The sequence below is a fragment of the Prionailurus viverrinus genome, chromosome D1, assembly GCF_022837055.1.
Source record: "Prionailurus viverrinus isolate Anna chromosome D1, UM_Priviv_1.0, whole genome shotgun sequence".
Lineage (NCBI taxonomy): Eukaryota > Metazoa > Chordata > Mammalia > Carnivora > Felidae > Prionailurus > Prionailurus viverrinus.
In genome coordinates, this window is record NC_062570.1 from 98,420,221 (window position 1) to 98,444,427 (window position 24,207).

At 46.1% G+C, this 24,207-nt stretch overlaps 1 protein-coding gene across 24 annotated transcripts in view; it reads right to left on the bottom strand.

Moving 5' to 3' along the window:
• Positions 1–9: 9 nt before the first annotated feature.
• Positions 10–24,207, bottom strand: part of PHF21A (PHD finger protein 21A) — a 198,046-nt gene continuing 173,848 nt past the window's right edge. For 14 of the 24 annotated variants that reach the window (XM_047876956.1, XM_047876955.1, XM_047876944.1 and 11 more), the window contains 9 exons: positions 21,982–22,080; positions 19,388–19,439; positions 18,529–18,608; positions 18,004–18,091; positions 15,250–15,509; positions 8,737–8,892; positions 7,180–7,255; positions 6,222–6,325; positions 10–4,834 (listed from right to left, as the gene is read on the bottom strand). In XM_047876956.1, the coding sequence (XP_047732912.1) occupies positions 4,577–4,834; positions 6,222–6,325; positions 7,180–7,255; positions 8,737–8,892; positions 15,250–15,509; positions 18,004–18,091; positions 18,529–18,608; positions 19,388–19,439; positions 21,982–22,080 (1,173 nt within the window). In that variant the 3' untranslated portion in view covers positions 10–4,576. The remainder of the gene's footprint in view (positions 4,835–6,221; positions 6,326–7,179; positions 7,256–8,736; positions 8,893–15,249; positions 15,510–18,003; positions 18,092–18,528; positions 18,609–19,387; positions 19,440–21,981; positions 22,081–24,207) is intronic. The other 10 variants (XM_047876950.1, XM_047876946.1, XM_047876957.1 and 7 more) reach the window with 3 other exon arrangements.

Below are 24,207 nucleotides of genomic sequence, written 5' to 3' on the forward strand. Positions count from 1 at the left end.
TGATCAGCTGCTCTGGATCCCCCCCCACCCCCTCAAAACAAAAATGAAACAAACAAAAACAAAAACTTTGAAGCACAAAACTCCAAATACAAGTTCTACCAAGACTGAAATCACAAAGGGCGTGGACAAGAGACAGGATTGGGGGCTGGCTGGCTCTTTTCTGCTCGGAGCTTGCTGACCTCTGGCTGCCCATCCTGTCCTGCCTGACTGCAGCTTACCCTGGGCTGAGGACCCAACGACACAGAGGTGCAGGGGCCAGAGACTGCTGTGGGGGATGGCGGAGTCCTCAGGGAGGAAGGGCTTCTGGGAGGGGGGAGCAAAGTGGAATTTGTGAGCCCTGCCCTTCCTCTACGAGGGCTATTTTTAAGAGTTCCACCCTGGCTCTCTGGAGGGGGCGACCCCCAGCTTCCTCCCCTTCACTGTTGCCAGAGGGCCAGAGGAATCTTCTCAGGGGCCGCCCCCTCCCTTGGAGAGGAGCTGGCACTGAGGACGGCTGTAAGTCAAGGTGAAAATGGGTCTCCTGTTTCCTGCCAAGGGTGCCCAGCTGAGGGGTGGGGGTGAGGCCCACAGTCATTTACGCAGAGCAGAGTTGCCCCCATCCAGCGGAAGCCGTGGAATCTGGAGAACTCAGGGCCTGGAAAACACCTGGGCCCACCGTCCATCCTACTACCCAGAAGAGCCTTTTACCCCTGGGGTAAAAGTCTCCTAAATTAAGCCCTTTGGATAAATAAGAAAGACCACACCCCAGAAGGGAGTGAAGGGAGAAAACCGCGTAGAGATTGGGAGCGAGAGCCCAGAGGGGCTCCACTGGTCCCAAGAGGAAGTATCAGAGATGGCTGGAGGGGGCAGCTGTGCACGCAGACTGGGTGAGCTGGACACAGTCACCCTCCTTTACGGGGAGAGGCCTGGGGGCGGCAGTTGTGCCCGTTCATGCTGCCTGTTGAGCCTGAGCCAAGAAGAAGCAGGGACAGGCAGGCCCTGCAGGGCAACCGGGCACTCGGGACGGTGCCAGCTGGGGGCTGCGGCCGCCGTGTGGCAGCCCCACACAGGGATGGCCCCACCAGGGGCTGCCCCCAGCCCGGCTGCCCCCAAGGGCCTGATAAGGAAGGGAGAAACAGAACTCTGGATGAGCTCAGCAGAGGTGAGACAAGACCCAGCAGGCCCCATGAAAGAAGGCCCCGCGGGCGGCATCGGCAAGACTGGGAGGTGGGAGATGACAGCAACATGACCTCACTGCCTCCGGGGTGCAGTGCCCATGCCACCGGACCGGCCAGGGCCAACGGCTCGAGGGCAGCCTCCTCCCGGTCCCAGACCAGCCACTCCCTGGCCCCTGAAGTGATTGCAAAGCCAGCTGGTCTGAGATGTGTCTTGTGAGCAGCTAAACCCGGTCGTGGGGAGCGAGCGGCAGAGGGAAGGAGAAAGAGGGAAGTGGAGACAGCCCAGGTGAGGCAGTCATGACCGTGTGTCTCAGGTCGCCCACAAGCACCCACAGGTCTGGGGGACACAGAGAAGGTCTTCTCTTGGCAGGACCATAAAGGAAAAGGAGATGGGGTGACCGGGGCCTTTTGATGGCAGTAAGTAGAGTTTTGGAATTTGAGTCTAGAATGTGGGTTTGGGGGCAGGGTTGCATTTTGTACTCCACACCAACAGCTCCTAGCTGCACTTTAGGAAGAATCCAAACCCCAACCCCGGACGAGGCGAAGAGTGTGAGTACTCACAACAGGCAAAATACTGGCCGATTCCTGGCTCTACCCTCACCCCTGTCCCCCCTGCCACCCCGACAATTCTCAGGCGGCTCCTTTCGGAGCAAAGGCCCCTAGTGATGATCGTTTCCGAACTTCTTTCAAAAAAAAAGATAGGTATCGTGTGGCCCGGACAAGTCAAATGCGAGAGCTTAAGAGCGGGCGCACAGCCTGCTGCTGGGCTCTGAACCTCCGCCAACTATTCCTCCAACTAGTCCGGGCATCTCCAAAGCTCCCTGACTAGTCGTAGCACCTTGGTTTCTGCAGGAGAAAAGGGAGCTCCTCTGTCCCCCTCAGGCAACTTTGCAGCCAGGGTCGGACTCTGAGGCCTGTGTAGCCACCCTTCACCCCCTAACACTCCCGGGAAGATGAAATGGCCAGTAGGGATGAGGCATATTTGACCTAAGAAGCGTCTCTTTCTCTTGCATTTGCTTTCAGGTTTCTAACTGGGCTTTCTGGGCCTAAGTGGGTGAGGGAGAAAGTAACATGGCCTCGTCCGCCCCTCCTAGACCCTGGCCATTGTGGAGTAGGGGGCGGGCTTGAGAGAAGAGGTCCCGGGAGGGCTGGGGCACAGAGCGCCTGCCTTCCTTCTGTGGGCCCAGGCATGCGACGGGGCCAAGATCTCCGGCGGGAGCACGCACGTGACAAATTTACTTCCCACGAGGCAAGATGACAGACATGATCCAAGTCTTTCAGAACCCTGGTTTTCTCAAGGAGACCGGCCGAGCCAAGGCAAGCACAGGGATTCCAGCCACAGGTCACCCAGGAAGCTTGTGAATGTGCAAAGGGCAGTAAACTCCGTCTCCTGTACCCGAAGCCAGCAGGCAGGCAGAGAACTCGGCTGGAGATTCAGACCTCTCCAAAGGCAAGACAGACACAAAGGCCACCCTGGGGCTCTTTGTCTCAGAGACACCACACACCCTCAAGACTTCTCGCTCCTTTGTTCATTCTAAGCACCAAGGGCTGATGCAGCCAGCCTGCCCCCTGCACCCTCCCTCGCCAAGGCTAGCAGTCACTGGCCAAGTCCTTCAAAGTTGTCCCCCAGGCACTCACAATGCTGGTGGCTGAAAGACTGAAAGCAGCACCAAAGGAAGGGATCTTATTTAGGCACCAGCCTTTTGCTCTAGCAAAATCCGAGGAGACAAATGGGTAGGGTAGGGCCCTGATACCGTCCACACTCCAGTTGAGCTTTGAAAACAGAAGCCCGGACCCCTGCTCCAAGAAGGGAGGACAGTCCTTTCCAAGGAGGGGAGAGTGGTGGGAGGGCTCGTGCTGCCCCTCAAGGCCGCAGCGTCCAGAGGACAGAAGTCATGGAGACTAGCCCACCAGTCTTGAGACACAAACACAGCAAAATGTCATCATGATCAGCAGGTTCTGTGCTAAAAAATTATAACTACACAGCATTTTCTCCAGTTCTGACACCTTTTTAATAGAAATCACTGTTTTTAGGAAACAAATAGCACTTTTGTAATTTTTTTTACAATGTTTCTTACCTTGATCTTAATTTAAGTAACACTAGGAAGACCTCAATATCTTTTATTTTCCTTTTTAATTTAAAAAAAAGTTGTTGTCGTTTTTCCCCAGATACAAAGATTTTTGCCCTTGCATAAAAACAGTGCCCCGAACGATGACACAGGACTCACACGGACTCACTGGACCTCACTGACACTATGATTCCTATTCTACCATGCACGGCCTCGACTACCCTTAATTGACTGTCAGCCTGAAAAACAGCTTTTCTATTCCTTATTTTAGTTTTTGTTACCAAAAAAGTAAAGTAAACAACAAAATAAAACCTTTTCTTAAAGAAAAACAAAAACAAAAACAAAAACTTAAAAAAAAGAGGAAAGAAACATCTCCATTGAATTCACACACACCTGGGTCGCGTGCTGCTTCGCTCAGAATCTTCTCTTCTTATAAATATAGAAAAGGGATGGAGCTTGTTTTCAAGTAAAAATCACTGATCCACCTTTTTTCCTTCCTCGACACACACACACCCTTCTTCCCTGCCCGGGCAATGGCCAGCCGAGGCCGGGCCTGCTCTGCTCGTTCTTGGAGAGGGAAGGTAACCGGATCACCCACGGGGATGCGCGCCAATTTGCCAAAGCAGGGAAGGAACGCGGGGAGCGGTGGGGGCGCCCACGGAAGGAAGCAGAGCGCGCGGGAGAAGAACCTTGTTCTTGCCGTCCACCTCTCCCTGTACCGTGCCCCTCCCCAGGCGATAGGAAATACTGCTTACTTGATATATTTTTCCCACCCTGGCTCCCTCCCATTCCCTCCCATCCCTCCTCTGGGCACTGGGGTTGGTTAAATCTCGATTTCCTTTTTTTTTTTTTTTTTTTTTTGGTTTTATAGTAGTGAAAGTTTAGAAACAGGAAAGCCCACACACTCTTTGGACTCATCTTCTCTACCTAAACAAACGGCTCCGCAAATAAGGGTCTGAAACCTGCTCTCCTCCCTCCGCCCGTCCCTGCTCCCCACCCAACAAAACAGAAACAAACCCATGGTGGCTGTGGAGGCTGCTGCAGGCACACACTGGTGTATAATAGAGAGAGTAAATATATTATTTCACTTGGCATGATGCTGGCAAAGAACCTCCAGCTGGCACTATTTCATGTAACATGGTCCAATCTTTGCATGTACACACAGAACAAGAAGGATCAATTGGCAAACTCTGGTGCCACCTGGCACAAGCATCTTCTCTCTCTCTGGAACCAAAGAACCAAAAGAATTCTGTACTTTCCAGAAGAAATCCGGCTTTGCTTTTCTAGAGTCTTCAGTGTTTTTGCTCTCCTTGCCGCCGGGATCCCGTGGCTTCTCCTCGCGGGGCTCTGTTATTTAGTCTCATCCCCCTGGGTACAGTTCGCTGTGCAGCTCTGGGAGGAGGGGGAGTGGGCCGGCGTGGAGGTGGCGGCAATGGCAGGGGGGGTGCAGTCCGGGCCGTTGGACACGGCCCCCACAGTGGCCTCAGAGTCTACGGGTTTGGAGAGGTCGATGCCGTGGATGAGGCGGATCAGCTGTTTTACCTTCTCCAGGGAGCTGTGCATCTCCTTCTGCCGGGCCAGGATGGTGTTCTTCATTTCCATGCATTTCTGCAGCAAATGAGAAGGGCAGTGGCGCTGAGCCTCTGTGGCTGTTCCGACAGGCCTGGCAGCCCTCTCCGGGTAAAAGAACCTGCTGGCTTGGGCACAGCCCCTGCCCCTTGCTCTGCGCTGCACTGGAGGGGCCTCTGCCGCCACGCCACCCGCCACCCACGGGGAAGAGGAGGCCCCACAGGCGGGAGGGAGAGGGCGAGTGAGTGGTTTAGAAGCCAACCAACCCTGCTTGACACTAGGACTTAAAACCCCATGTGAATTGCCGCTCTAAGACTACAAAATAAAAGTCATTTAAAACAACATTTCCAGAGCTGCGCTGAAGCTGGTTTGGGCAGGTTTTGTTTGGTATGCAAATGGGTGCTAATACGTTCAGGACGGGACTGAGCTATCCAGGACAGGGAACGAATGAGCCAATGGTGCTGTCTGGATCCAATGTGAGGGCCTATTGAGGATCGCCCGGTCAGCAAGAATTTAGAGGCAGGGCCTGGGGTAGCCCGGTGATGTTTGGGAGAATCAAAGACTACAGCCAACAGAAACCCTTCGGCTCGGTCATGGACTTGTGGTTTTTTGTCCTTTTGCCCAAGATCTCCCACAGCTGCTGGCTTCTGTTCTAGGCAGGGAAAGGGATGTGAAAGCTACATGCCATGGGTAGTATGGTGATGAGGGGAAAGCAGCTGAATGGGACAGCTCAACTGTCACCAAGTTCAGGGTACTACCTGGTGTCCGTGAGGGCTGAAGCTACCTCACTCCAACAAGGGGAGGGCGACCTACTCATTGAGAAATAAAACTTGCTTTGGAGGGGCCTCAGAATCTCCGCTGCAAATACACCCCTGGTTCCCACCTGGACAGGCCAGGCTGGGCAATATTTATTTCCAGTACTTGTCTCCAGGATCCTCTCTTCCTCAGGCGGGTCAGCAACACCTGGAGACGCAATCAGCAGGGTGTGGAAGAAAGGACGGGATGGGAGGGCCATGCGGAAAGACCACTAACTAGGACAGTGAGAAAGGTTTCTATGCAGGGACCGGATCTGTGTCGGCCCGGCGTCGGGAGAGGCTCCATACCCCTCCCAAACCCCTTCGGCTCGGGAACACACAGGGCTGACGGCCACACTGCGGGAGCTGCTGCTTCGCATCTTCAGCCCGGAGACTGAAAATCCACTCTCCGATCAAAGCCCACAGGAGGTTCCAGGGCACCATCTACCAACCGGCTACCTGTCCTCAGGGCCAAAACTGTAACTGGAGGCAAACTTGGTGTCTGCCCAAGTTAACTGTGGCGATAAGCTGGAGGGCCTTGAAAGGGCCCTGGGGAGCCCCAAGTACTGTCATGCGGGTGAAAGGGACCGTATCTGCGCCCACCGCCAAAGGGATGAGCTTACTTTACTTACACTTATAGAATTGCTGAGCTGTTTCACCTTCTGCTCTAGTTGTTCTCGCTCTTGTTTTAAGTCTGAACTCCATTTAAGTAATTTCTGTTTCTCTTCTTCTTTTGCTGGAAAAAAAAAAAAAAGGAACTGTTTTTAACAATACATTCTTTGGAAAGGCCACTGTGTTCAAAATGCTGACCAGGGGCGCCTGGGTGGCGCAGTCGGTTGAGCGTCCGACTTCAGCCAGGTCACGAACTCGCGGTCCGGGAGTTCGAGCCCCGCGTCAGGCTCTGGGCTGATGGCTCAGAGCCTGGAGCCTGTTTCCAATTCCGTGTCTCCCTCTCTCTCTGCCCCTCCCCCGTTCATGCTCTGTCTCTCTCTGTCCCAAAAATAAATAAACGTTGAAAAAAAAAATTAAAAACAAAAAACAAAATGCTGACCAAAGAAGGTATTTTGCCCAAAGCTCCCCCTGACCTCCACAGTCACTGCAGAACATGCCCACCTAGACCTTGCCTTTAAAAAAAAAAAATGTTTATTTATTTTGAGAGAAATAGAGAAAGTGTGTGCACAAGCTGGGGAGAAGCAGACAGAGAATCCTAAGCAGGATCCATCTGTCAGCACAGAGCCCGACACAGGGCTTGAACCCACAAACCACAAGATCATGACCTGAGCCAAAATCAAGAGCCAGATGCTCAACAGACTGAGCCACCCAGGCACCCCCAGACCTTCCTTTTTATGCGTACAGGTATGCTAAGACAGATCGCAGTGGTGTGGGCTTGGCTGTACATAAATAAGATGTTGCTTTCTCATTTTTCCTCCCCAAGAAAAGTACTATATAAGCTTTTCATTTTTTTTCAGTAAAAGCTTTTCACTTTTAACCTCAAATTTCCTTCTGAAAACAAAACAAACGCTGCCTTCTAGTACATTTTTTTAATTAAGGGGAGGCTTACCACAAAAGGGGATGTGGATGATTCTTTACCTGCTTTGTAGGCGATATAGGAATGAACAATTGCTAAAGTTCCGGGCCATGGAATTGCTTCTTCCTTCTTCAGCATCTGAAATGAAGTTTAGAATTTTACCTTGAAAGGAGGTATAAACACACATCCCCTGTGCAGCAACAAGCAACATGTCTGTAGCAATTGGCAGACAAAATCCAGGAAGGATTTATGGTGACAGGCTTGCAAAACCCCTGAAGTTCCAGATACCAGTCTGACAGAATGAGGTTCAATGGTGGGAAGAAGTCAAGCCACCCGAGCCCCAGTTTAAAAAGAGGCTGGGGCGTGGCTGGGCATTCCTATCTCCTCATATGTGCCACATAACACCCAAGTGCTCTGACAACCAGAACCACCAGCATATAAGCTATAAGCCTGCACCACGGCAGCAGCCACTGGCAGTTTCGGCCTTGATCCGCCTGTCTCAATTTCAATTTTTTTGTTAATGTTTATTTATTTTTGAGAGGGGGAGAGAGAGAGAGAGAGAGAGATACAGAGGCGGGGGGGGGGGGGGGGGCGGGGACAGAGCATCCGAAGCAGGCTCCTTGCTAACAGCAGAGAGCCCGACATGGGACTCGAACTTAAGAACCCTGAGATCATGACCTGAGCTGAAATCGGATGTTCAACTGACTGAGCCACCCAGGTGCCCGTCCTGTCTCAATTTTAGTTTTATATTTCCCTCAAAGGCAGGCTGACCAAAGAAATTACATATCAGTTCCAAATAGTTAAGTATAATCTAGATCTTGTGTAAAAAATTATCAGAGGGTCACAGAGCAGTGTCAGGAAGAGAACAAAAGAGAACGGTCTCCACCACGTCATGAAGACAGGAGGAGGAGGAGGACCAAGATTAAAGGCGGGAAACCAGGATTCTCCCAAACAGGATTCCAAAGAACTAAGAAGCATCCCAAAGCTCGCCGAGCTTTCGGGCCTGTTCGTTCTTTATACTTTGCCGACTTCCAAAACAGGCTGAGACAGCTTATAATAAAAACATAAAGGTACGTGGATAGTTGAGAGAAAGAGACCGGAAACTAAGCAGAGAAGGGAAGAGGCTAGGACAGTTAATGTTTGCTTTCAAGTCCATGCAATAGCCACTCTACGGTGAGTTCTCTTATCCTGGTGACAACACAGGTGAAAGGTGAAACTGTTGTTATTTGAATTAAACAATCAATTGGGGACTTTCCTGTAAGGATTTTACTTCTAAAAGAAGTCTCAAAACCACATTCTTAGAGAAAAGGGCAGAAAGTCTTATGGCACTGACGGGGCAAGGTCATGAGAAGATAAGTCATTTCGAACAAAGGGAAGCAGTTAGGGTCTTTCCACCCATACAAGAATCACCACCTCAGTACAGGACAGAGATCCTTGAGAGGATGGACACCGTGTGGGTGGGTGCGGTGCCATGAACAGGCCAGAGGTGGCCTGCGGAACTACCAGGAGAGGGAAGGGACTCTGCCACGCCCCCCACAGCCGAGGGGAACGGAGGTCCTCCTGACCGCACTGTCTCTTCCTCAGCCCGTCTCTCTGACTGACCCACCCAGAGTCCATACCTGGTCCTGACATCTGGGACAGATCCACATGCCCTTGGGAATCGTTTTCAGAGGAGGGTCTAAGCAGTCCAGATGATACACACGGGAACACGTGTCACACATAAGCAACTGGCCACTTTTTCTGCAAACGCTGCAAAAATCCTCATGGATATCACCCTAGGAAATTGAGAGGAAAGGTAAGAGAAAGGACAAAAAAGGTAAAATTTGCAGGTTAACATGCACATTCTGGATACATGTGTTTTAGGACAATCAGCTGTGCCCCCTCCAACATGTTACCAAAATATTCAAGGAAAGTAGGAATTACTAATGACTCAGCCCCCACCTACTCCATATAGCTGAGGTTCCCTGACAGGGACGGGGTTCTTAGAGTAGAGTTTACAGAAAAGCTGTGTATATCACCTAGGCCCAAATTAACGTTACAGGTGATAGCTCAGCATTTATTATGTTTTGATAGAATCCAACCCACAAATCATAAAGTTTTGAAGACACTGAAATCCATTCATCAAAGTGTTCCACGATATGATACAAACAATTCTCATTACCCACCATTTTTCAGGGGAGTTTAGGATTGGGAAAGAGGACAGACAAGGAACGGAATACGGAATTTTAATAAACTCTTTGCTTGCTCAGGGAGGAAAACTACAGTGCAAGTTCAATGGGAAAAGATTAAGTCAGGAACAAATTAAACTCGCGTGAGCTTTCTAACATGAATTTAAAAAGCCAAAGCAACAGCTGACAATGTTCTCTTAAAACCAGTATTTGCACTTGGTGTTCAACGGACCATTCTATTCTGGGAGGTTTTATTTCTCCCTATAAAATATGTCATCACATGGGAATAGATGAGCAGCCCCCAGTGCATGCTGCCTGTCTCCCCTCCCCCACCATGGAGAGTTCTGGTACTCAGGTAAGTCTGCTAGAGCCCTCTGAACAGAAGGCACCATCAGAAAAAAAAGCAGATCTACTTAAACTGGAGAGGAGAACACTAGGGGGGAAAAAGGCATTTAGGTAAAAAGTATTTTTCAGCAGGTCAATCCCTGGCCTGTTCTGAGAACGGGATGGATAAAGACAGGAGGGAAGAGAACACTGAAGAAGGGATGTGCTGGAGGTTAGCCAGCAGAGCAGCGCCATAGCCTGGAGCAGACCCCTTTTTACTTTCAGTGTGTTGGTTTAGATTTCTAGGCTATTCTGCCAGCAGGCCTAACACAGAAAATCCACACAGGAAGCAATGACATAGACAGCAATGCTCACTTCTTCTTTTCTATGATGTGTAACCCCCTCAACCACCACTGTTGAAGGCACATATCTTCCCAGGCCTACAATTTCTCTCTCAAGAAAAGGAAACTTTCTCTATAATTCACTAGGGTATCCATAACCTAGAAAACTGGCTGCAATAGATTGGAAGATAATCGGTGTGGGCAGATTTTAAATTTTTCTTAGTAAAAAAAATGTTATCTCTGGGCAAAAAAACAAAAACAAAAAACCCCTCAGTATACGAGCAAAAATACTGCATGAGAATGCACCCTCACAGTTCAGCTTTGAGGCAGCAAAAGAGGTTAAGGTCCCATCCCTCGATTAACGGTAACTTTCTTCTTTCTTTTTTTTTTTTTAAAAAATTTCTTTTATGTTTATTTGAGACAGAGAGAGACAGAGCATGAATGGGGGAGGAGCAGAGAGAGAGGGAGACACAGAATCCGAAGCAGGCTCCAGGCTCTGAGCTGTCAGCACAGGGCCCGCCGCGGGGCTCGAACTCACAGACTGTGAGATCATGACCTGAGTTGAAGTCGGACACCCAACCGACTGAGCCACCCAGGCACCCCCTTTCTTCTCTCATTCTTAAAATCAAGCTGAAGGACACTCTTCTCTAGAGAAGTGGTCTTTCTTGAACCTTAGTCCTGTGTCAGTCTGCCATCTTTATGAAGTGTATAAAAATTTTAAGGCTTCAGAGACTGTTTTAGGTAAATCCTAGATACACCATGAGTGATGAAGTAAGCAAAACAAACTGGACATCTCATTCTGTCGGGTAAAGAGTCTGCTCACTTCCCTTTGCTCTCGAGCAAGGAGCATGTCAAGGAGTAGACAGCAGAGAGTATGTAAATAATCTCCAGGAAAGAACCTCTGATCCCATTTCCATGTTCTAGAGCAGCACTTCTCAGTCTGTCTGCTGTGAGGACCCCGTTACACTCTGAAAATTACTAAGGACCTCAAAGAGCTTTTGTTTATGTGAATTGTATTTGTTGATATTTAATATATTAGAAATTCTAAAACTTTCACATTTTGAAATAATTATAGAATCACAGCACGTTACAAAACTAGGATGCTGAAAAATTATAAAGCCCCAGAACACACAAGTGCACACTCCACAAGCCATCAGAGTTATGACATAGTTACATGTCATATATTATCTGGAAAATTCCACCGGTTACTCTTGAGAGAAGGAGAATGAAGATGGCACAGAGTATTTCAATATTATCATGAAAATAGTTTTGACCCCCGAGGAGTCTCAGGGACCACACTTCGAGAACTACTGCCCATAGAAATGAATAATAAAATGCCAACGTACAGACTTTATCTACCCAGAATTGGTTCTCTGCTTAGCTTAAAGAGAGCAGGGGATTCCCATGGAGGTGCTGCCCTAGGTAAAAAGGCTCAGGCTCTGGTGACTGAACTACTACCATAAACCCAACGTTAAACTGAAAGCTGGCTGACCCAGGGCACTCTGCTGGGAGCTGAGGATGTATGGTGTTTGGAAACACCCTGGCTAGATCAATTGCAACTCCGTCACTTGCTAAAAGAATTTTCCAACTAAGTCAACACATCTTCCCTGCTCCTAAAATGATAGTGGCAACAAGGTATATCCTGAGGATTAGTGCCAGGCTAGGTTTTGTACTCCAAGTCCTTCTAGACGGTTATTGATCCTCAGGAAATGCTTGCCTCTCAACTGTGATTGTTTAATTAATGTTGTTGGGGCTTGCGCTACCCAGCAGCAAACATACAGAGTCCAGTGTGTTGATTTTAATCACTGCCACTGTTGGGATATGACAAAAGTAGGAGTCAATTATCTTTAAAAAAATCCATTCCACTAGGTTTAACTTAGAAAATTCTAACATATTTAGTGGTTTAAGAAAAGCTTTCTTTTACCTCTGGATTTCTCAAAAGAACAGTGTTTGCGTTTTAAGACGAAACCTGGCAGAAGCTTTTCCTTTGTGATTTGATGAGTAGATCCTTTGGGTTCAGTCTCTCAAAGAACCCCATAAACCCCAACCAGCCAAAAAGCACAAAAACCAAAACAACGTTTAAGATAGAGACTCACAGGCAGAACCACAAAATCCTCTGTCCTCCAGCATTTGTACACCACCCCGTGGGAGACCCCTACCAGGAGCTTATGAGCTGGCAATCCCTTTGGCAATGCTTCAGCTGAAGAAGAGCTGGGACAATCTTTGGTGCCAGCAAACAAGGTTTCTGACAGGGACTCCTGGGACTCCTGAGGCAGGACAGGCAGAACACCTTTATCCATTACTAATCCAAAAAGTCGGGCAGGCTGGATGAAATGCTGAATGTCGAGAGCAAGAATGAGCCTGTAGTCACCATTTAGGTCCAAGGAAGGAAGCCTGCCAGGGAACAGAACTCCCGTATGACCCGGTCCTCCAAAGAGGACTCTTCCTTTGCTGCTTCTGGAATTTTCACTCAGAACGTGCATATGGGATTCTTTTGTTCTTTGGCAAAGGGAAGACCTTTAGTAAGCACTGAGAACCTTCCAGTTCAAGGGGCATTTTACCTGAAGATGACCCTAAAGACAAGCTCTGTAATCCACACAAGAAATGGGACATGTACAAAATGAAACTCTGGCTTTCCCTCCTCAAACCTGCCCCTCTTGGCATCTCCAGTAAAGGACAGTTTCATCTTAGTTCTAGTTGCTTAGGCCAGAAACTTTGGCTTCACCCTTGGCTATTCTCTTCTTCTCATACCCATCATCTAATCCTGCTGGCTCTTCGAAATACATGCAGACTCGGCCATGTGTCTCCATCTCTCCTTCTAGCACCCTATCAGGCCAAGCCGTCCTCGGCTCTTCCTGGATGACTGCCCCAGCCTCCTCACTGGTCTCCCTGCTCCCACCCTATCCTCTCCACAGTCTCTTCTCCAAGTTTCAGACACCGTGGTCCTTTTAAAATCCAAGCTGGTTTTTTAAACACCTTAAAAATAGTAAATGCGGGCAAGAACCATCAAAGGATGGTAAAACCACCGGGTAACAGTTTGTTGGAGACCTGGATGTTTTTGAGACTCAAAGCTATCTCTGCCAGAGAAAATAAGCACCTTTACAAGTGGAGAAATTTCATGTGATCTATCTTAATTAAGAGATAAAAGCTAACATCACCAACAATGGGACAGACTGACCGACAATACACGCCGCCTGTGATGCGCTGAGGACTCACCACCACGTACTTAGTGTTCTTACAAAAATGTAAACCTTGAATCTACTCCTGAGGAAACAATCCCATCCTAATGGAGGGACACTACAGAACTGTCCTACCTTTTAAGAAATGTCAGTGTCATGAAAGACAAAGAAAGGCCGAGAAACTGTTCCAGAGTAAGGAGAAGAAAGAGACAATACCATGACAGCAAATATCAAGAGGGATCTTAAACTGGATTCTGGAGCAGAAAAAACAAAGTGCCATTTAAGCAATTATTGAACAACCAGAGAAATCTGTATATAGACTATATATTATATAATAATATTTACTTAATATTAAATGTCCTCAATTTGACAACTGTGACTATATCAGAGAATACCTTTGTTCTGAGAAGATATATGCTGAAGGTTTTTAAGACGAAGATTTAGGATGTCTGCAACTTCTTAACTAATTCAGCAAAAAAGTGTGTGTGTGTGGGGGGGCATATGTGGCAAAACGGTAACAGTGAATCTACGTGAAAGGTATATATTTATCTTTTGTATTTTACTGCAACTTCTCGTAGGTTTGAAAAATTACGTCACTCCTCTCCTCAAAACGCCTCCAGCGGTCCCCCATTTCACTGTGAGCAAAAGCCCCAAGGCCCTGCACCCTTGACTCTGTCACCTCTGGGATCTCCTCTCCCGCCATCTCACCGCTCCCTCTTTCCAGCCATCCTGGCCCTCTTGGGCCTTCTTGCTTTGGCTCACCACCACGTACACGCCCACCTCAGGGCTTCTGCGAGGCTGTTCCCTCTGCATGGAATGCTCCCCCAGACACAGTTCACTTCCTGTTGGAGAGGCCTTCTCTTCCCACTCTCCGTAAAATAGGAACCTGCTGCTACAACTCCTTATCCCTCTTATTCTGTCCCATTTTTCTTTAGAGCACTTATCACTACCTTTGATATGTTCATTTGCTTATCACCTGCCCATAATATGTATAATATAATACGAGCTCCCTGAGGGCAGGGAGATGTTCTATCCCTAGCCTCAATAATAGCACTTGCGCAGCAAAGCACTAGTGCTCAGTATTTGCTGAGTGAATGCACTGCTTTCCAAATGTTCATTTAAAACCTTAGGGCACTTAATGGGGCGCCTGGATGGCTCAGTCGGTTAAGTGTCCGACTTCAGCTCAGGTCATGATTTCACAGCTCTTGAGTTTGAGCTCCATGTCGGGCTCTGTGCTGACAGCTCAGAGCCTGGAGCCTGCTTCGGATTCTGTGTCTCCCTCTCTCTGCCCCACTCTGCTTACGCTCTGTCTCTGTCTCTCAAAAATGACTAAACATTAAAAAAAAATTTTTTTTTTTTAAATCTTAGGGCACTCACTTTATAGAGAACTAATGGTTGCCAGAGGGGATGTGGGGGGGGGGGAATGGGTGAAACAGATGAAGGGGATTAAGGGTACACTTATCTTGATGAGCACTGAGTAACGTATAGAAGTGTTGAATCATAGACTATATTGTACATTTGAAACTAATATAACAGTGCATGTTAACTATGCTGGAATTGAAATTTAAAACCTAAAAATAAATAAATAAATAAAAACAAGAAACAAAAAAATAAAATCTTAGGGCATAGTTTACAATCCTGTACTAGCTGCATGACGAGCTACTAAATACCCGACACTTTTTCAGGAACCTGTTTGATCAAACCTGATGAATAAAGTTACTTGAAAGAAAAGTTTGCCACTTCTTGAATTCTACCTGAAGCAGGAAACAAGGACTGCTAGGGGAACGTACGCCTCATTTATTTTCCTCATCCCAAAACACAGACGATGGAAAACTGAGCACCTTTCAATTTTATGAGCTGACTTCCCACCCCATCCCCCTTCCTGAGAGCTCATTCACAGCAGATCAAATCCACATTTTAAAAAACTGATTGAGCCTCCTGATGTTGTACATGATTCTCAAGGACATGGCAGGACCTTACATGATATACCGTGTCCTGTCGGGATTACTGCTGTTCCAGGGTTAGTCAAGGAGATGCAGCTGGTAAGGAGACAACATATGACAACGGTTTCCCCAATTTAAGCTCTCAGGAAGACAGTGTGCTTTTCCCAAGTTACTTACGTCTGTGGAGGTGGGGCTGGGCAGGGACACAGGCTGAACAGGTGCAGGGAAAGTGAATGTGGTCTCTGTCTTTTCATTTTCAGGGGAGTCAGGATGACTGGATGGGGGGGATGTTGGGGTAAGGGCTCCAAACCCCAGCACTGCATTGTATTTTGGAGGACGACCTATATACCAAGAGAAGGGAACAAAAGGGAAAAAGGGGGAGGGAAAGAAAGGGGGAAAAATGATCTTACATACCTTTGGCCAGTGTTCCTCATTGGCTAGCATGGAAAAGGAAGTGAGGTAGCAGACAGAGGTTAATACAACAGTCCCAAAGAGAGGAAGGGAAGCAAAGATTTAAATGTCATTAGAAACAACTGCATGAGTCTCAAAAGAAAGGAGGATAAGAGAGCCTTGGAGAATGACAGGAGTGGCTGCGTCATGTTAAAGGGCCTCGCCTGGGGCAGATCATGGTGACGTTCCTGGACTATTACAATTTGAGATTTCTGATGTGAGAACAAGATGTCAAAGTTCAACGGGGGTCAAAGCTAGGAATAAGAATTTGTTTTTCCACACCTTCTAAATATTGGTCTCCAAAGTTTCTCTGTAACCATCATTCTCACAATCATTAGTGATTCCCAGTTCCCATAGATATATTTAAGATTTCTGTTTTTCCTTTTCTCTCCTATCTATATTTTGGTCATTTCACTGCCTGTGAGGGTGGAGAAAGGCAAACAGGAGGCAAAATTCAAGTTAACTATTCTTACCCCTTGCTGGCCGAGCTAGTGGGAAAGATATTCTGGGACTAGCTGGAACCTAAGAGCTAAAAAGATGTTCTGAGCTTAACAGTGATTTTAAGTGTGTCTGGAGTCAGATACCATCCCTGGTTGATCAAAAACTGTCTCCCTGCTTCCATCACAAACATTCTGGTAAACTACATGTCTAAGGACCTGGGTCTATTACCAAAGCTCAGAAAAGGCCCTGCCATCAGCAACACTGCTGAAAGACGGATTTGAGCCAGGGCGTTGGGAATCAAGCCTCATGGCTCCAGAGGGATCTATAAATGGACCCTACTGGGTATGGCAAGACTGGTCAACTACTCACTCCTGCCTTATGGTACATCGAAGCCAGGATCCTTGTCAGAAGGGCCAGGATCAGAGCTTCTAAGCTTTGAGTGATCAAAAGTATATGCTCAGCACACCAAAGGGAAAAGAGGAGGAAAAAAAAAATGCCAGAGAGGCTCACAACTGCCTACGAGCACTGGTGAATGGTGCAGAGGATCAGAACCTTACCAACAGTTATAAATTATATCGGGACTACGCATCAGAGCCACGGTTCTGTCAGACATTACACGAATATTACCTATCTGTGTTAAACTGGTGATGTCTGCAGTACAAAGATCATACAGGCTGTCTTTCCTAGGGAATCAGGGCTGCCCAAAAGGGAAGTAAAAGATGAATGTTCTTTGTTTACCCTCAGAAGCACATCCTAGGCATTGTGAATACAGGCTTTCATCCTCTGACCTTGGCAAGCAATGCCAAGGTCTTTCTGGCTTGTTTAACCCCCGTCCTCTTAGCAGATAATCCCCACTGGCAGACCAATTAACTGAGGCTTCGGACTGAGGGCTCCTTTCTGAGAACCAGGTCAGAGGTCACTAAAAATTGCCAAAATTAAAACCACAAAAAATAACCCACGGCACTGGTTACTGTGACCCAGGAATCGACAGGAGGCAATGACTTGGGGTTTCCCTTGGAAATATTTTTGGCTACTTAAAGGACAGGGCTAATGAAACGTTAGAATGGGTCACTGAGGGTGGGTACGCTATCTCTTTCGGGTAAGGACGTGGTAATGGTACAGCTGTAGCCTTGACTAAGGAAGACAAAAGAAAAGAGCGTGGATGGCCTCCTAAGTTTCCAACCGCTCCTGAGACAGTGTGTGCATATGCAAAAATTAGTATGCTACTCCACTCACTCTGCAACCTTTCTAGCCTAGAACTATAATTCAGGGACACATTATCATGTGGAGAAAGGGACCATGGGATGTATTACTGACATCAAAGTACAATTTCAGAACCTTGTTTATGAGCTCAAACTCTGAGCTATTAAGACCTATTTAGACCTGCATGAAGGGTGTTGCAGCCTCTGCCCACGAGTTAAGGTGCAATGCCCACCCTGGGAGGTCTGAAATATGGGGATGGAGCTCTTTAGGAACTTCTGCCTCGGGGAGCCAGTTTTGACAACGACCTTCTCTTCCTTAGCTGGAGATGCCCTCAACTCCTAGATCCTAAGTTCTTGGTGTGGCCACCTCTCTCCTTCCTGGAAAGTCTGCGGCTCACGGAAACTCGAGTCATGCTCTGGTCTCACTGGCAGCAGGATGACCTAGACGCTACTAAGAACACCTTGGCAACAGCAGTGCTCAGTTATGCTCAATGATGCTAAAATGCTTCCTTTCGCACAATGTTCTGTTCCCTGTGCTATTCAAGGATAGCCTGGTGGGCCTGGGGCAGAAATGCTGTATTAAGCCACCTCCTTGAGTCAGCCTTGCCAGAATCCAAGGAAAGGCAACTTTTGATTCAGTATACAGAACTCCAATAAGAAATCTCACTGTCTTCCCCCCACCTATTTTCAGAGAATGACAATAACAAAACTATTTTCAAGGGATTTAGGAGTTAGGCTCTAGGACAAAGGGGAGGAAGGGGCGGCGGGGGGCGGGGGGAGAAACACAACACAGAAAGCAGAAGCAACAGCAAGGGAGAGCTACAAAAAAGGTACTCACCTCTCTTCCGGGTCCCAGGATGCATTGTACTGTTCAGGTATGTGACTGCACTCTTCTTACGCTTTGAGGATTGAAGAAGGAAAGGTAACTGGTTGAATAGCACGGTTACTACCGATACTGGCACAAGCTACAGACCAGGCGTAGCACGCCTGTCAACATGCCAACGAGTTAGTGCTAGTCAACCCATGGTCTCAGTGCTAAATGGGCTTTATTATATACACTTGGCTCTGAGAGAATACTCCAGAGAGGTCTGCCTCTGCTTCAGATGACGGCTGAGTTGAAGCCAAGAGGAGTTACATTTTTAAGGTGGGTCTGTATTTGCTCAAACTTAGGAAAAAAACTAAGGGGAAAGCAGTGAATAATAAAAATGAAACAGGATGATCAGCCGGAGAAAAACCCACCATTTCACAAAGCGGGCCAAGTACAATCAGGGTACTGCTCTTCAGCAGGTTTTCAGATGGGAGGTGATGGAAAAAATCATAAACAAAAGTAGAACAGGAAGGGCCAAGCTCTGGCCAGGAATACCTCTGGCTCAAAGACTGCTCCACTGTATACTGGATTGGCTGTTGTTCTTCTTTTTCGCTCTTGCCTCTTGCTTTGGATTTCTTGGGAAAGCAAAAGGTCTGAATTAGAAAAGAGATATGGAGAGCCTCAAAAATTTAACTTCATTTTTTATCTTTTGGCTTTCCCAGGACAAATCAGAAATGGGGCAAATCTCTTTGTTTCGCTGCAGCCTCAGCAGAGGCAAGCATACCACTGGGAGCAAATAATGCAGGACCATCTATGCTCACCTCTCAGAAAGCGAGACCATGCTGTCCTATAATGTGGCTCTCTGTGACCAAGAGCTTAACAGTGGACAGCGTGTGTAAATAAGCTATCCTCATCTATTTTTAGATCACTTTAATATAGGGGTGGATGAACTTTATCCATAGACCTGGACTGAATAACCATAGTTCACCATTCTTGAGTTAAATGACTAGGACAGGTATAGCCTTGCAACTGTTCTTAGGATTCTGATAACCTAGCGTGACTGAAAAATACAGACAGAGACTTGTCAGAGGGGCATTTGATACTCCATGTGGTCAGGAAAAAAAAAAAAGTCGCTTTAATCCAGGCAAGTGGGGAGTCTCCCCTGGACAGCAGCGTGGATCACCACAGGGAGGGGAAGGGATGAAAATTAGATAGAGGAAAGGCATGTTTGACTCCAAAGGAAATAAAGTTCACACTAGTTGAATCATACTCTGTTGGCGTTTCAGTGTTCTATATATCTTAGCAATAAAGTCAACACCATTTTCTTTCTTTTTTTTTTTTTTAAGTCAACCCCATTTTCAAGAATAAAGCTCTGGGCCAGAAATAAGGCAGCACCACAAATATCTTCTCTTACCTTCTAGATGGTCATGTGTTACCAATCCTAGAGACACCATGAAGGCAAGTTTCTGTGCCAGAGAAACAAGAATGTGTTTCAGTTTGGGTTCTCACAAAGCCAACTGCATGTTCCTAGTTAGACTCCTAGGCAAAGCCAGTCCAACAGGCTGGTCACTTGAAGGAGGCCGAGATCAGGTGACCAAAGAACAAACACCTTCTAGAGCCACTCTGGAGGCTTTCTGGTCTTACGGGGATCAAAAGAGAAGGACTGGGACCTGCATGTTCCACTTTCTCAATGACAGAGATCAGTATCTTTGAGTGACCTAAGTTTTGTTGTTGTTGTTGTTGTAGTTGTTGTTTTCCAAAAAAGCCTCTTAGATAGGAAGATGATATCACACTCAAAAACATGCAGAGGGTTACAAAGAGCTTCCCACACAACAAGCTCCAAATTCCAAGTACTTCACTTGCCCTAACAGGTCAAGGGTTCTAACATTTTTACTACCAATGACCGGACAGTGCTAACTTCAGGCTAAATGAGTTTTAGGAACAACAGCAGGTGGTTCTGCTTAATACTATGATTTTTAAATGAAACGTGGACCTAAAAATTACAGAGCAGTCTCTCTTTGGAGACCACTCTCAGGGCTCCATCAGAAGTTAAATTGATTAGAATACTGAACCCCAAAGCTGGAGCATTAGACGCTTAAAGTTGGAGGGAGCAACATACCGATTCCTGTTTTGCTCTGTGGTTACATGTGGTCTAGAAAGCACATCTTTGCCTGTGGGTGCTATCTATGCCAAATAATACATCATCAATTTCTCTCACAGATAACAGAGAACATCAGCAGTTGTTAGGAGACATATTCCTGTAGAGTTGTTTATATCATAGTTTGGTCTTTAAAAATCCCGACCTATTCAACAGCAACAGGATCTACCCTAACCCTAACCCTAACCCTCAACATTCAATACAAATGATATTTTGGCCTGAAGTGACAGGTTCAAGCTATTTAAGATACTGAGTGTTTTAGGAAGAAACAGTCCCTGAACAAGGCACTTGAGAACACGGAAGTGTCCTTTAGTGGTATCCTCAGAGTTCTGAAGAAATGTTTTTATTTTATTTCTTATTTAAAAAACAGGTGGGCACCTATCCCCCTGACAGCCAGGGTACTTCAGCAAGGAAAAGCACTCCTGGGACTTGCTGCCATGCTGAAATAGCATACATTTTGTGATTGCCAATTAACTACATTCCTGCTTTCCACGAATATTCTTCACAACCTAATCAAGATTAGAAGGCTGTCTGCCAACTGTTCTCTGTTAATAAAACAGTATGTGGACTGACATTCAGAGGCAGCTTCTTTTGATCAAGTAACAGTACTCGTCTTGGCCAGTCACATCCAACTCATCTTTGCCAGTCTAGGTCAAGCTCACAAAAAGTTATTAAGTGAAAGAAAAAAAATCTCCTCTCCTCTGGAACAGATTTTCAGTGATAAAGAGAATAAAAAGTTGTCAAGAACTTTTGCCTCATCTATGTATCACACGTGTGCCAAGAACTAATTTATTCTCTTTATGGCAGTGATTTCACCAGTCAGAAGGTGAAATATACATGACTACACATGGTGGTACTTGCTTGCCCACACTGGGCAACTAACGTAAGATATCCTTTGGTTTCCTTTGATAATTTTCTGGATGACTTCATAAGTTCCTCAGCAATTTGCATCACTGGTCCTTCTTTCTGGCTCAAGTTTTGGTCTCTTTTTCAAAGATAGATTAAAAATTAATCCATTTCATATCAGAAACAATTATAATTTATACTTGTTTTAGAAAAACCTGCACCCAATAAATCACTGTTTTTAAAAAAAGGACATGAAGCTTTGATGGCTTCCTGCCACGATCTGAATGGTTTCATTAGAAAGAATGCACTGAGGATACAGGGAAATAGAGTGCTGGTCTAATAAAATACAACTATTATATCTTCATCATCGTATTACCTGCACACATTTTTCTTTTAGAGCTGCTTATGCAAAAGCCAAACTAAAAAATTCTCTCGTCTAAGGGGACACGTGAATTTACATTCTGTATTTGTACCAGTCCTGTTTACTATGTGACTCTGTAATTCTATCCTAAGTTACGGTACATATGTTACTATTTTCATCCTTACTTTTATGCTTCAATGAACTCCTTTTAGGCTACTGGTTTATCTGGGATTTGAGAATCTGGTGCAATATAACAGTAGTAACAAAAGTGCACATGTAACAACTATAATCAATAACAAAAGCAGACCTCAGCTGAGTGAACTGTATGGACCTCTTAGAAATGCTGGCTGAGACAACACATAATTATCATGAGGAATGCAATGGGATACCTGGGAAAATGATCACTAATCTTACATTTCAAATTTGTAACATGTGCATGAAATGTCTGTATGCCAGCTCGGGGACACGCCAGGACCCACTCAATCTACCTTAGGCCAAACTGACTTGGCAATAACATTACTGAGTCGTGTGGAAGCACAAGAAAAGGAAAATCAAGTGATTCAGAGGGCAGGTGTCTCTCCTGGTTTATGAGAATAAATCACATCTCATAGACTGAGCCATGCCTTTGGAGGGCTAAGCCTACCTGAGGGTTCTCCTCCCGTTTTGGTTTGGGTGCAGCAGGTGGAGTGATGGTACGGCTCTCTGTTTGTTTCTCATCTGTTTCCGTGTGGGATTTAATTGTCTAAGGAAGGAAAAGTAAATGCAAATTCAGAATTCACTTTTCATTAAAAAAATGAAAACATAGTTTGTAGACAACAAAGAAGGAGAAAAGAACATACTCAAATTGGAAACATATTAATAAAAGAGATAATATGGATTATATTTTGGAAGGGCAAAAAGTAAAATTTAAGGCCCTAGTTGAAATAATTAAATTGTATAACTACAGTAGATATGAATCTATAACTGTAATAGTCTAAACTACACAAAAAGAAAAATCCACACTTTAATTCTCTGTATAAAAATGAATATAGGCTGCTCTGATTTCAATGTATTTTAGGACGTAGGGACAGTTTTCCAGAGCAAGCCCATTCTTATTACACATAGGTCAAGCTCCAGTCCACTGCAAGCTTAAGATCTGAATAACTTAAAAAAAAAAAATCTTGCGTACACATTCTTCTCTTTCCAATTCCAATCATCACCTAAGAGAAGAGGCAGAATTACCCTCACTTGGGATATTTAACACCTGCCTGTAGCATCCATTAGAGGAGAGATGCGCTTGCCAAGAAAAGGTCATCTTGTAAGAGGCTAACAATCTGATTACCCCCAACTCTGTCTTCCAGATGCATCCATTCCGACAAAAGAACACCAGTATCATTGTCATCTTTAAGAACAAATGGCACCTAGCAAACTGGTAGGCTCAGTTTGAATTACTATTCTTATTATGATCCAATGGCTAATTCATTTTACGAACCCCTCTGGAAATACTGAAATGATATTAGAAAAGTGGATACAAAAACTGTGAACACAAACCTACTTTACTTTTTCAAATAAAAAACAGACGGATGCTAATGGTCTTTTTGTATGGTAACAAGAAATTAAATGAGGGTAAAACTGTGTGGTTACTAATGAGCAGGATTCTGTCCGGTGAGCAGGACAGCAAAAGTTCTCAAAAATCATTATGTCGTGAAATATGTTACTAGATCTGAAGAACACATACAATCACAAAGATCTTTCACTTTCTTTCCTAGCTACTTCCATATTTTCCTTCTGCTTCTCATATTTATTATTTTAGGAGAATGTAAGCATCTGCCATTATCAATACTGTGGCAACCACTGTTCTGGGGCAAATGCTGCCTGATTTTTTTTTTAATGTTTACTTATTTATTTTTGAGAGAGAGAGAAGGAGCAAGGACATGTGTGAGCAGGGAGGGGCAGAGAGAGGGAGACAGAGAATCCCAAGCGGGCTCTGTGCTGTCAGTGCAGAGCCCGATGCAGGGCTCGAACCCACAAACCGTGAGATCATGACCTGAGCCCAAACCAAGAGCTGGAAGGTTAACCGACTGAACCACCCAGGTGCCCCATGATATTTTATATTTTACCAATGCCCTATTCTATTTCCTTCTCTATATGATAAGCTACTTGAGAGAAGACACTGTTCTATACACATTTGCAGTCCTCTGTGCCTACCTAGTACAATGCCTTCCAGAAGAATCACGTACTTCTCTCTCACATTTTTTTTTAACCAAAAAGGACACATTTCCTCCATACAACAAACCACCAGATACATCTATAAGGGTACACGATGGGGAAGTAGGTTATAGTGTCATCTTTAAGGGCCTGGGTGTCCAGAAAGCTTATTTTCATAGCTTTCTGAGTGAGGAAGGGCAGGAAGTCTGAGGGAGGGGAGATAAGAGAAGGTCACCTGGAAGGGTCTGCTGATCCACTCCAAGGTTGTGTGAAATTTTTCGGGGTCTCCTGGTTCCACCTCTAAGGCTGAGTGACACACACAGTGGCAATGCCTCTGGGAAAGGACAAGCCAATTCCTCTCCACTAAGAGTTGGGAGTTGAATTCAACCCAGTTGAATCTGGGTTCAAATTTGCGCTCTCATTCAAGAAGAGTACAATTATCTCAGGGTTGTATAAAAAACACCAAAAGCATCCAAAAAAAAAAAAATTAAAACAATAAAAAACACTGGGGAGACATCTTTCTCTCATGGAGCTCCTGCTCGGGGGAAACCAGGCCATGCTGTGAACAGCACTGCGCAGAGGCCTGTGCGGTAAAGGAACGAAGCTCTAGCCAGCAGCCAGCGGGCAGTGAGGCCTGCCAACAACCACGGGACTGAGCTGGGAAGTGAATTATCCAGCCCCA